Source organism: Fulmarus glacialis, unplaced genomic scaffold (genome assembly GCF_000690835.1).
Source record: "Fulmarus glacialis isolate BGI_N327 unplaced genomic scaffold, ASM69083v1 scaffold21183, whole genome shotgun sequence".
Lineage (NCBI taxonomy): Eukaryota > Metazoa > Chordata > Aves > Procellariiformes > Procellariidae > Fulmarus > Fulmarus glacialis.
This window is the reverse complement of record NW_009203843.1, coordinates 5,211-17,667: the sequence shown is the minus strand read 5'-3', so window position 1 is coordinate 17,667 and position 12,457 is coordinate 5,211. Positions and strand designations below refer to the sequence as shown.

General features: G+C 51.2%; 1 protein-coding gene across 1 annotated transcript in view; it reads left to right on the top strand.

The window, feature by feature from the left end:
* The window catches only part of SLC4A5 (solute carrier family 4 (sodium bicarbonate cotransporter), member 5), a 23,844-nt gene that overhangs the window by 6,180 nt on the left and 5,207 nt on the right, over positions 1-12,457 (top strand). The window contains exons 4-18 of the mRNA XM_009574784.1: positions 1,406-1,566; positions 1,804-1,959; positions 3,528-3,623; positions 3,953-4,008; positions 5,924-6,081; positions 6,178-6,265; positions 6,441-6,595; positions 6,958-7,101; positions 7,291-7,465; positions 7,803-7,936; positions 8,052-8,323; positions 10,934-10,995; positions 11,432-11,481; positions 11,523-11,673; positions 12,052-12,165. Coding sequence (XP_009573079.1) covers positions 1,406-1,566; positions 1,804-1,959; positions 3,528-3,623; positions 3,953-4,008; positions 5,924-6,081; positions 6,178-6,265; positions 6,441-6,595; positions 6,958-7,101; positions 7,291-7,465; positions 7,803-7,936; positions 8,052-8,323; positions 10,934-10,995; positions 11,432-11,481; positions 11,523-11,673; positions 12,052-12,165 — 1,972 coding nt within the window. The remainder of the gene's footprint in view (positions 1-1,405; positions 1,567-1,803; positions 1,960-3,527; positions 3,624-3,952; positions 4,009-5,923; positions 6,082-6,177; positions 6,266-6,440; positions 6,596-6,957; positions 7,102-7,290; positions 7,466-7,802; positions 7,937-8,051; positions 8,324-10,933; positions 10,996-11,431; positions 11,482-11,522; positions 11,674-12,051; positions 12,166-12,457) is intronic.

Genomic DNA, 12,457 nt, shown 5'->3' with positions numbered 1-12,457 from the left:
CAGCCTCTTTAGCCGCAGGAAAGCAGCTCCTTGGTGGGAGCAGCGCTACCTGCGGCTAAATCCGCAATAAATGGAAATAAATGGAAATAAAGAAGCTGTGCGCAGCAGGGAGATGGGGTTTTGCTGTAGCCTTGGCGAAAGCATCACGGGATGCCGGTCCCAGGGCAAAGGTGCCGCTGGAAACGTGCCTCGAGTCCCGCAGGCTGCTCCAAGCTGCCGCTCTGTGTGCACGCTAACCCACTTTCGGTAGAAAGACGGGGCAAAAAAGAAACGAAAAGCGACCTAATCGGCTTTGGGCGAGCACCGACGGGGCTTAGCGGGTGCTATGGCGGGAAGCTTGAATTTCCTCTCAATAAAAGCAGCGTTGTTTGAAGGGCTGGAGAAGGGGTTTCTGCAAAGAAATCAGGGTGGGGAGCTTTGGAGTGATGGGCACTAAGGCCAAATCTTATATTTTTGGATGCTGTGGGGTTTTGTTGCCAGCAGAGACCATTCCTGGTGTTCCCATATAATATTTTGGGGCTTTTTAAATAGGGACACCCAGTATTTTCTCTTTGCAGCAGCATTTTAATGCACCCCCCCTGCAGTCGATACAATCCCGGGCTCTCCCCACCCTTCCCCTGCAGCGTTCGGGAACCATCAGCTATTTCCAAAAACCTTTGTCCTCCTACATCCTTTCCGTCTGTGCCCTCTGCGGCGGCAGGAGCCCAAATCCCAATTGTACCAGTTAAAAGTTGTAAGGTTAAGCCCTGCGAAAGCTAATCCACGGAGCCTGCAAACCTCCTGTAAAGGAAAAGCAGCTTTCTTCCCCAAATTGACGTCTTGCTGAGAGATGCCTGCCCTCCCTGGAGCCCGAGCCCTGTTCCTGGGGAGCTGGGAGAAATCAGCCATCATTCCCGAATTTGCTCTGAAGTCTTTCGTTTGTAAAATTAAGGAAAAACAAGGAGGTGGAAGGGCTGATTTCTAAGGGCTTGCAAACCCTATCGTCTCCCACCGTAGGAATGAAGCGCCCAGGTTGAAGTCTGAGCATTGCTAAGGAATTAAAAAGATATTTCCAATGCCCTGGGTTTTTGCTTTCCTGCGTGCACGGCTGGTCCATGCGGATGTGGATCCTGGCTACGGCAAGGTCAGCTCCATGGGAAAACCTCCCAAATCTTGCAGGAGCAATTTGAGGAGGGTCACATCCGCAGGGTTGAGTTCAGTGGTGGAGCCGAGAGGTTTTGCTTTGCTCTGCAACCGTGCAGGCAGCACTTTGTCTAATAATGTTACTTGATTTCTCCATTCCCACCCTAAATAACGAGCAAAAACTTTGCAGGACGCATTAATTCAGGCTTGCAATTCTCTTATTCCCTTCTCGTACACCGTCCCCACTCTCTGCCCATCCCCATGGCTGCCACTGTCGTTTCAGGTGGATAAAGTTTGAAGAAAAGGTGGAGGAAGGCGGGGAGAGGTGGAGCAAGCCCCACGTGTCCACGTTGTCTTTGCACAGCCTGTTTGAGCTGCGGACGTGTCTACAGACGGGAACGGTGCTCCTGGACTTAGATGGCTACTCTTTGCCCCAAATTATAGGTAGGAGCCGGTGGTTACCAGTGGTTTCGGATGGATTTTTCCCCATGTCCTAAAGTTCTGGGAACAGATTTAAATGCATTTATTTGCTACATGCAAATGTAAACCAGCTTGTATGGGAATAAGCAAAGACAGGAGTCGAGAGCCATCAACTTGGTTCAATAAGTGGTGTTGTCTTGAGCTTTCTGGGAGGGTTTGCGGTGGGGTAACCGACACACCTCCCTCGTTCGGTGCTTGCAGACGATGTCGTTGAGAAGCAGATCGAGGACGGTCTGCTCAAGCCGGAGCTGCGGGAGAAGATAAGCTACGTGCTCCTCAGGAAACACCGTCACCAAACCAAGAAGCCAATCCACCGGTCCTTGGCCGACATCGGAAAGTCCGTCTCCTCCAACACAAGTGAGTCCTTGGGGTCCAACCTGTTGATGGTTGAGTCCTTGAGTCTTCGGTGAGCAAGTCTGGGGGGAGGAAGATCTCGGGAGAAGGAAAGGAGGAAACCCAACCATTTGGGGCACCCAGCTATTTTCTGCATTGAGAAAGACCCCAAAAGCTCTGGCACTTTAAGGGTGAGGGGTCATTGGGAGCTGGAAGCCAAGGAGATGTCTGCTGAGATGGACAACGGCGTTGCGTGATGGACATCGGCGTTGTGTGATGGACAACGGCATTGGCAGTCGCTTGGCCAAGGGGCTTTCTGGCAGAGCAGCCTACAGACAAATCCAGTCTGCTCCGTGGTTGAACCTGCCTATTTTTGAGCCATTATAAAAGGGGATTTGTTTGTTTTCACGCTAGATTATTTACTTAGGTTTAAACAGAGGTCATTTGGTGGAGCCCAGGATTTGCCGGGCTTCGGCTGCTCCCCGGGTAGACAGAAACAGCAGCACCCAAGCTCAAAGTGCACATGGAAGAGGCCATCAATAAGCAATATTCCCACCCCGTGGGCATCCCCAGATTTCAAAGCAGCCATCATCCATGTCGGAGGACTAGCTGTTTGAGCTAATGTTTGCCCAGAACTCTTCAAAACGGAGCACGACTTGGAAATGTGGTTAGTCCCTGTAGATAGGGACATCTTTTGTGTTTCTAGTTCCTTGCTGAGACGACAGCATCACTTTGAGTTTGTAAATAGGGACACCAAGGGAAAGATGGTCGTTGGCAGGAGCAGAGGGGTCCCTTGCATTTCTTGTGCCAACAGCAACTCCGTGATATTGGAATAAATACCGCTGGCACGTTGAAAATAGGGACATGCCCAGTGGGAATTTCATCATTATTTTTAGTGGGCTTAACAAAAAAAAATGAGGGTAGATGCTGTGGTTGCAGCTGGTGTTTCAGAAAGATGCAGAGCAGCTCAACAAAACGGGTCCAGATGTTTTTTTCCCAAGGAAAACACAGTTTTGGGAATTCAGGAGGTTTTCTGAGAAAATGCTAGGCTTGACACAAAAAATGCATGGGGGGAAAAGGGAAGTCTTTATAGCTAAGTGATTCAGTTTAACCATCTGAGATGAAAAATGGGACTTGTCACCAGTTTAGGGAGGAGAAACGTTCACGTGAAACTTGGTGGTGGCCAACGTATTTTGAAGTTCATGGCAAATTTCAAGGGTAGGTTTCTTTGGAGAATTAGGAGATTAAAAAGCCAAATAAAGTGCTGGGTCTTCCTAAGTAACAGAAATTGCACTTCTGAACCCATTTATAGCCTTGAAGAGAGGATTGGTGGGGCGTGGGGTGGTGCAGGCTCCTTGCGCAGCAGGGAGACTTGGGTTAAGGCAGTTTATTCTTTGCTGATGGGAAAATTAGTATGGGTGGGATAAAAGTGCAAATGAGAGTGGGAGGGAAAAGCAAATTGCTGGTGTATCAGCACTGGAAGGGTCACGTCTGTGCCGGGCAGCTGATTTTCAGTCCGGCCTCTTGCCTTCAGCGTCACCCAACGGTTCCCCATGGCGCCTACATCTCCTCTAACAGCTCCTTTCTCCCAGCCCGCAGCCCCGTCCGGAGCCCGGCCACTGGTGCTGCCTTCCACCGCTCCACCGAGGACCTGCGGATGCGGCAGAGCGCAAGCTACGGCCGCCTGCGTAAGCCGGGGAGGGCGGCGGGGAGGTGGAAATGGTCCTAAAAGAAGCAGCGGGAAGAAAAAATCAAGTTGCAGTACGAGAGTGGGCGACTGCAATTACAGCCATAAATGAGATGTGGTTTTTGTAACCACAGGGTGACTGATACGAGAAGAACTCATATTCTTGGGTTTGCATCTTATTGCGCCTGGTTTGCAAGCCCAGCTATAACAAATAATGGTTTTTTGCTTTGTGCTGAAGTCCTCCCACCACATTTTCTCCTTGCACGTGGGGCTGAAATTTGTCTGCACGTCACGGGGCGGTTTTCTCACCTTCTGTCTTACCTCCATCAGGTCACGCGCAGAGTCGAAGCATGAACGACATCTCGGACACACCGAGCACCGACCAGGTAATTGTCCCTGAAAACATTAGTGCGATGCTGCGGGGAGCATTTCCGACACGACCCGCGATGGGGCAGGGGCTCTGTGGTTGTTAAGGTCCATGTGAGCCTTGTGCGGCTTCGCTCCGTCGATAACCGCACAAACTCCTGATTAGGGAAATTAATACACGTATTGATCCCTGCTAACTCATGGGAGAAGCTGTCCCAGAAATAATACCTGTGCTTGCAAGTTGAACACACAATTAGGGACATGCGAGGGTGCTGATGTAGCTTAAGATCCTTAGGGTGGAGAAAAAAATTCCTTAGAATCTTTGGATAGCAAAGGAAAGGTGCTTGGAAGAGTGCAGGGATCCTAAAAGAGCCTTTGGTTTGGCTGGGTAAGGGCAGGTTGCAGGGGGTAAATCCCATCCAAGCACTTGGGTCTGCAAACGTGAGTACTGTTCTCGAGATAACGGTCTGTAAATAGAGGCGGGTCCTGGTTTTCCCTCTGTTTGCACCATGAGGGAGGTGGGTTTCTTAATGCAAAGCTCAGCTGACAGTCCATCGGGGGCTTTTCCCCCCTGGTTTGCTTTGCACGGGAGAGCTGGGAAGGAGGTCAGGCTGGTCGGGCAGTTCGTGGGCAGATCTCTGCTTGCTGATGCGATGGATCAGCAGGGTTTTGTGCCGGTCTTTTGCTAGATGTCCCATCCCCATCCCGATATCAAGGCTATTTAGGTTGTTGACGCTTTGTTGCTGTTTGTACGTGATTCATGATTTCAGCGTAAACCTAATGGAAAACGAAACACAATGCGGGTTTGTAGGGGATAACAGCTTGCTTTTCCTCAGGGATGTCCTTGCTGGGCTTACCTGGGGTGATGCAATTTAGGGAGAAGCGAAGGATGGAAATTCCCGTGTTGCTGGGAGCCACGGGACAGGGATGCCACGATATCAAGGAGGCAGAAGGTTTCCAGGGCACCTTCCTAAATTAGAGTTAGCAAATAAAGGAAGCCAACTGCCCACTAACGAACCCCAAATATCAGCCTCCAGCAGTGGGGTGCGGCGGGTTAATCCCAAAATATGCAAAGCATTTAGGTTTAATCGCCCTATTAGGCCCACTACAAAGGGACTTTTTAAGTGTTACATGAAGCTTAGTGGTCACTGTTAACTCCTGCTCTTGCTTATTCCAAGCTGCATTGGAGAAGTTGCTTTATTATTATTATTTTTTTCCATTTGGGTTTAAAAGATTAGAAAGGGGAGAGCTTGCTGCCCGGCTCACATGCCTCCCCTCATGCTGGCATATAGATTATAATAACACCCTGTCTGGGTCGGTATTGAACCCTTTTAGACTAATAATGAAAGAGCTGCAGGGGAGAAGAGACCCGGGGAATAAATCCATGAACGAGGTTTCCTACTTCCATTATTTGTTCCTGTTCCGAGGATGAGACTGGGGGAAAGTGAGCTACAAAAACATCCCTCGCGCACAGCACCGAGCTGTGTTTCTGCATTATATAGGGTCTCGGGGAGCCCAGGGCTGCAGACAGACTTGCAAAATTGCATGCTGGCTTGCTCCAGGATCAGTATTTTTTGGCTCAGATTTTCTGCGGGGGGATTGCACGGGGTTTTCCTTGCGTAGACCCCAGCGCAGCAAAGCACCTTTTGCAAACCGCCCAGTTGCACCTTGTATTAGAGAGCCCCGAGCGTGTCATTTCAAGTTAATCTCGGGCTTAGTGATGGTTTTGGGTAATGAAGAAATTCAGCTTTATGAATTCTTGCTGGTTTATTCTTGTAAATGGCTCTTGAATCCCCACCTCTGGGAGTCCTGGGACCATCAGAGATGAAGAGGTTTGAGTCTGCGGCTTCAGCTTTTGTGTTCGGGGTGTGGAAAAGAGGGGGAAAAGCCAAATTTTGGCAACCGCTCCCTTCCCCACCTTTGTCCTTCCAACAGCTGAAGAACAAGTTCATCAAGAAGATCCCCAAGGATGCGGAGGCCTCCAATGTGCTGGTGGGAGAAGTGGAGTTCCTGGAGAAGCCTTTCGTGGCTTTTGTGCGGCTCCTCCAGGCCACGATGCTGGGCGGGGTGACGGAGGTGCCCGTCCCCACCAGGTGAGCGCAATTCCTTTGGGTCCGAAGCACCGCGTGCTCTCACGACATGGATGCCGGTGGTCCGAGGTTGCCAACATGGCACCTTTCCTTTCCCAGGTTTCTCTTTATTCTCCTTGGTCCTGCGGGAAAAGCCAAATCCTACAACGAGATCGGCAGAGCCATCGCAACCCTTATGGTGGATGATGTGAGTAGATGCAACACCCAGCCCTCACCGGGAATCCCCTTGCTCAGAGCCAAGGAAAAAAAAAGCAATTCTCATCCTATTGCCCAAACGAACGAGCTTTAAAATCCCATAACGTGAGACACGTGCGTGCTGGACACCATTCCCAGGCTGACACCTCTCCTCTCTTGACCTCCAGCTCTTCAGCGACGTTGCCTACAAAGCCCGGGATAGAGAAGACCTGATCGCCGGCATAGATGAGTTTCTGGATGAAGTCATCGTCCTGCCGCCCGGCGAGTGGGACCCCAACATTAGGATTGAGCCACCCAAAAAAGTGCCCTCGGCTGACAAGAGGTAGGTGGGAGATGTGGGGCTGGATGTGGGGCCATCCCCATCTCTCCTGTTTTGGAGATGCTGGAGAAGGACAACAGCTTTGCTTGCCTTCATCCCTAGAAATAATCTCTGCAAATTTTCCAGAAATGATGCTTTTTCAGCAGTTTTGGCCCCAGATCAGCTCAGAGCCATTTCCACTCTGCAAAATCTGCATTACCCCCCTGGGTTGAGCAAATCCAGCTCTTGATCTTTCCAAATTTGCCCCAAAACCCAAGCTCTAGTGCAGGTGGAGAGCTACGCCATGGCCTCGGTCGTGGTCCCTGCATCAGGACCGGCTTGGTAAGGCAGGCACCGTGGCCGACGCCAGTGACTCTCTCCCTCAGGAAATCGGTTTTCTCACTGAATGAAGTGGGACAGATGAATGGCACGGCCGGTGGGGCGAGCGCCGGGGGTGGTGGAGGAGGCAGCGATGACGGGGAGATGCCCGAAGTTCACGAAATTGGGGAAGAGCTTGCGTGGACCGGCAGGTGAGCAGCATCCCACCGCTCAGAAAACTTCTAATGGTGCTAGCACCCATTAGCATCTCCTGCTGGCTCACCCGGTGGTCTCCTGGGGCACGGAGGGGTGAAATCCTTTTGGGCGCAGGCTTTTGTGCAGCACCGTATATATTTTGGTGGAAGGCACGTACATCTGGTCCTTGATGGTGGTCTCCCTAGGTTTTGCGGTGGCCTCTATTTGGATATCAAGAGGAAGCTGCCCTGGTTCCCGAGCGACTTCTATGAAGGCTTTCATATCCAGTCCATCTCTGCCATCTTGTTCATCTACCTGGGCTGCATCACCAACGCCATCACATTTGGGGGCTTGCTTGGGGACGCTACGGACAACTACCAGGTCGAGTCCAAGGAGGCGGGGGGTCACTTTGGCTTGGGGACAGCAAGCAGGGATGGGACAGGATGGGATGGGACGGCATGAGTTTTACCCTCCTTGTGCCATGCCAAGCTTTAATGCTGGGGATGGCAATTCATTGCCAAGTGGGACTGGCAGTCCTGAAATACCTGCAGGGTGGGAAAACCCATCTCAGTGGCAATGCCAGGAGCAAGAGGACGTGGTCCCAACCATCCTATATGGGTCCAAGCAGAGGTCCTTAATTCCCATCTCTATCCAGGGTGTCTGTGGGAATGTAACGTGGCACAGCATCACCGTAACGCTGGGTTTGATCCATCCCCAGGGCGTCATGGAGAGCTTCCTCGGCACGGCGATGGCAGGCTCCATGTTTTGCCTCTTCGCCGGGCAGCCGCTCATCATCCTCAGCAGTACCGGCCCCATCCTCATCTTTGAGAAGCTGCTCTTCGACTTCAGCAAGTAGGTGGTGGGAGATGCCAGGGGGAACGGGGACCCATCCGTACCGGGGTGGGAGCTGTCCTCCAGCCCACGGCGTGCTCTCACGGGACTGCTCTCGCCTTGTCCCCGCTTTCAGAGGCAACGGCATCGACTACATGGAGTTTCGCCTCTGGATCGGCTTGCACTCTGCCCTACAGTGCCTTATCCTGGTGGCCACCGACGCCAGCTTCATTATAAAGTACATCACCCGCTTCACGGAGGAAGGCTTCTCCACCCTCATCAGCTTCATCTTCATCTACGACGCCATCAAGAAGATGATCGGAGCTTTTAAGTACTACCCCATCAATTCGGACTTCAAGCCGGACTATGTGACCATGTACAAGTGCGAGTGCATCGCTCCCGACCCAGGTGAGTACACATCTTTTTCGGTGCCGGATGGGGAAGATGAAGGGAATGCGGGGGGGGGTCCCGCCACGAATAAATCCCGCTGGATCTTTGACCGAGGACATGGAAGGAGGCAACTACCCGGTCAGCGTGGGGTGGAGAGACCTCATCCTCCGCCTCTGAGGGTGGTTTTGGGCGAGACGGAAGTAAAGCCTTGTCCGCCACGGATGAGTGCGTTGGTGCTTGCCAGGACACGACGAACGGTGCTGGAGAGCCAGGGCATCAGCAGCCAGACCTGGATGGATAAAAAGGAAATATGGAGGAAAAAAAAAAAGACATTTTAGATCATTAATTCCAGCCTGCTGCTGATGGAAACTTATTCTCCAGAAAATACGCTTGGAGGGGTTTTGTCCTCTCCGGTGTCTGGGACACCCCGGGATGTTCTGGTTGGGTATGGAAACTGCCTTGGACTGTTTTTTCTCCTCTTTCTTACTCCTTTTCAAAAAGGAGAGGCCATCGGGCTCTGAGCAGATGGTCTTTTGATGGCTCCCCTGGTTTTGCTCTTGGATAGACGTACCCAATGATCCCTGGTCTGAATCGTGCAGCTCAGATGCTCCCGCAGCCACCAGGAAGGGAGTGGAGATCTTCGGTTTGGGCTAATGCCAGCGACCGCCTGCTCTCAGATGAGCTGAATTTATTTAAAAAGTCTAACAGTTTTGGGGAGTATCAGCTGCAGACAGAGGAGGCAGAGAGGTGTGATGGTGAAGCTCTCCCCAGAAATCAAAGCATCCAAGACCTGCCATGCAATGTGTTGCCAATACGTCTCTCATTGCAAGAAGAGATCTTACCTGCCGCGATGGAAATAACATTTATTTGGTTTAATTTTGTTTTTTTTCTCGATTTCTGTTTATCAACCACCCGCTGAGTGACTCGATCCCGTTGGGTTTTGAAAGCCCTGTGCGGAGCGGGATGCCCCCAGAGACGACACAATCCTTTCCAAACCAAAACCCTCCCAAATTTGACCTGCAGGAAAGCAAAGCCTGATGCCCGACGCGGTCCCCGGGGGGCTGAAATATCCCGAACGGAACCGTGACCACCTCCATCCACCCGCATATGCCGGCATCTGCCTGGCAGCACCCGCCACCGCAGCTTAACGCAGGAGGAAGGAGAAGCCTTTAGCTTCCAGGGAGGTCTCCCCCTTTTCCAAACCCCCATCCCAGCGAACCCCAGGTGGCCGAGAGGCATTTGCACCCCAAAAAACCTTAAGCCTCTTTGCACCCCAGCCCCATTCCTCGCCCTCGCTGCCCCGGGCACCCAAGGCAGCGGTGTCCGCATTGGATTTTCCATTCCTCTAGATATTGAGAAATTATGTTTATTCCCCCCTACGTCCTTTTTTTTTTAATCTTTTTTTTTATTAGTTCTGATTTTTGATTATTATAACTGATTTGTACCATATTTGTCTCTGCTGCACACATCAATTTGGGCTGATTTCAATCTCAAGTGAGTATCGCCTTCTAAATATTAAAACTATTTTAATATTTGATACTCTTCCCCCGTGGGGGTTTTGTTGTTATTTTTTTTCCATGTATTTTACTTTTCTTTCTGCTCTGATAAAAAGGGTTTATGCAGAGCCCTTAGGGGTCCTCTCTTAAAATACCACCAGTGGTATGCTACCCTTTAAGTTGTAGAAATCACAAATAAGGCCAGTTTCTGGAAAAATAAAAGGTTATGGAGGAAAAAATAATAATACTAATAATGTTTTTAATGCTGGGTTTGCCAGCGCCGTTTCCCAGAGCCCGGTTTCGGAAGCCCCCGGGTCTCTGCTTCTAACCCAGCAATCACTTCTCCTTCATTAATCCTTGGTGCCGGGGATGGAGGCGGCAGGTCGGGGCAGTCAAAATTCCCACGTGGTGCAGGAAGAGGATGGACCGGAGGGAAGAGGGGGGGCAGAGCGGTCCCGGACCCCGCTTAGGGGCACCCATAAAGAATATGGGTGCTCCTGAAGCCGCGGAGCTGCGTCGCCCGAAGAGCCGAGCGGAGCCGCTTTTTGCACTGGAGGAGAAGGTGCCGGGGGCTAGAAAGGATGTTTTTTTTGCAGTGAGACACCAAAACACCCCTAAAATATTAAAAAAAAACCCCAAAAACCCAACAAAAAAACCAATTTGGGCATGATTGGGTGCCGCCTTTCCAAAAACAACAGGCTGCTTTTTCAGTCTTCTACCCCCATGGTTTTAAGACGCAGGTGTCGGGATGCTCAACCCCACTGCCGGCGGCTTCCCTGGGAAGCTCCGAAAGATTTTAGGAGCTGGGAAGCTCCTTAAAAATACCTCCCCCCCCGGCACTTGCCAGCCCCGGAGGGAGAAGCCGCCGAAGGAAGAGCCGTGTTCTCCACCGGCGCGTGGGATTAATCAGGGAGAAGTTGCTGCGGGTTAGGAATGGGGGGTTTTCTCCCCAAATCCTGGTCCGCCTTCGGGATGCTGATCCCCGTGCGGCTCTCGGAGGATGTGCTCGACCCCGCGTTTGCTTTTACGCCGGCCGGGCTCAGCCGTGCCTCTCCAGGTGAAGCCCGGCTGCTTTTAATACCGAAACCTCGATATTAGCCAAAAACCTCAATAACAAACTCCTTTCCCGCAGCCAACGCGACCTTGTTCGATGCTTCAGCTCCAGTGGCACCAAACACCACTAACGTTTCTCTGGTAAGCGGGTTTGCTCATCCCGGTGGGAAATTTGGGACAAGGGAGGGCAAATCCCAGGGACTTTTGCACCCGGGGAGTGATGTGCGCCAGCTTGGAGTGAGGGAAACGCGGGATTTGCGTTGATTTGGGCTCACGGTTGGGCTCGGCGGCACCAAATCCCCGCTTTTTTGCCCAAATTAATAGCAGCTCCGGGGTTTTCCAATGGTTATGGGGCTCCCAGCGGCGGCAGCCCTGGGAAATACCCCTTTCCTTGCACGCTGCAATTACTTAAACTGCTAATTTTGCTTTTTTTGGTGGGGAAATACCTCTTTCCTTGCACACTGCAATTCCTTACAATGTGAATTTTGCTTTTTTTGGCAAGGAAATACCCTTTTCCTTGCATGCTGCAATTACTTCAAATGCTAATTTTGCTTTTTGCGGGGGGGTTTCTCCCCAGTACAATGCTATTAACCTAACAGCTCTGGACTGGACTCAGCTGAGTAAGAAGGAGTGTCTCAAATACGGCGGCAGCTTAGTGGGGGAATCCTGGAGTGTCTCAAATACGGCGGCAGCTTAGTGGGGAAATCCTGTAAATTCGTACCCGACCTGGCCCTTATGTCCTTCATCCTCTTCTTCGGGACCTACTCCATGACCTTGACCCTGAAAAAATTCAAATTCAGCCGCTATTTCCCCACCAAGGTAAGGAAAGCGCCGGGTTTTATCCTCCTCTTTTCCAAAATGTAGGAAAAACAGGAGCTGTCGGTCTCTTTGCTGGATGCAAAGAGCTCCAGGAAAATAAATCTGTATTTCTAGAAGTTGGTAGCAATTAGAAGAATCCTCCCTGAGCTTTTAGCCGCTGATTTGGCTCTCGCATGCGGAATAACCCATCACCTTGCGATGCAAAGGGGAAAAAAATCTGCGTTTTATGGGTTATAGCCGGGTTACCCATGGGTGAGTGGAGCTGGAAAGCCCCAGGGTAAGGATGCCAAAGTGGGAGCAAACCTCTCCATCCCATCGATTAACCTCTCCATCCCATTAATTACCTGTTCCACCCCCGTTTCCCTGTCTCGCCTCCAGGTCAGGGCTTTCATTGCTGATTTTTCCAATGTCTTCTCCATCCTGCTCTTCTGCGGAGTGGATGCCTGTTTCGGACTGGACACCCCTAAGCTCCATATCCCCACTATCATCAAGGTTCGGCCGCACTGGGGGGGACCCCTCACCTCTCCGCCTGCGCTCTCTTTCCAGCTCCTCACCGGTTTTCGGGGAAAATCAGGGCTCCTGCGATGTCCGGGCACCTTCTTAAAAGCTACTTTGTCTTTTTCTGGGGGAATATTCTAATTCTGTGACTTTTTTTCCTTCCTTTTTTTGTTGTTTTTTTTCCCCCCTTTCTCTTTTCTCGCTCCCGGCAGCTGCGTAAACTTATTAGCGATTTCTCTATCTTTATGTCCATACTAATGTTTGTGGGGCTGGATGTGCTTTTCGG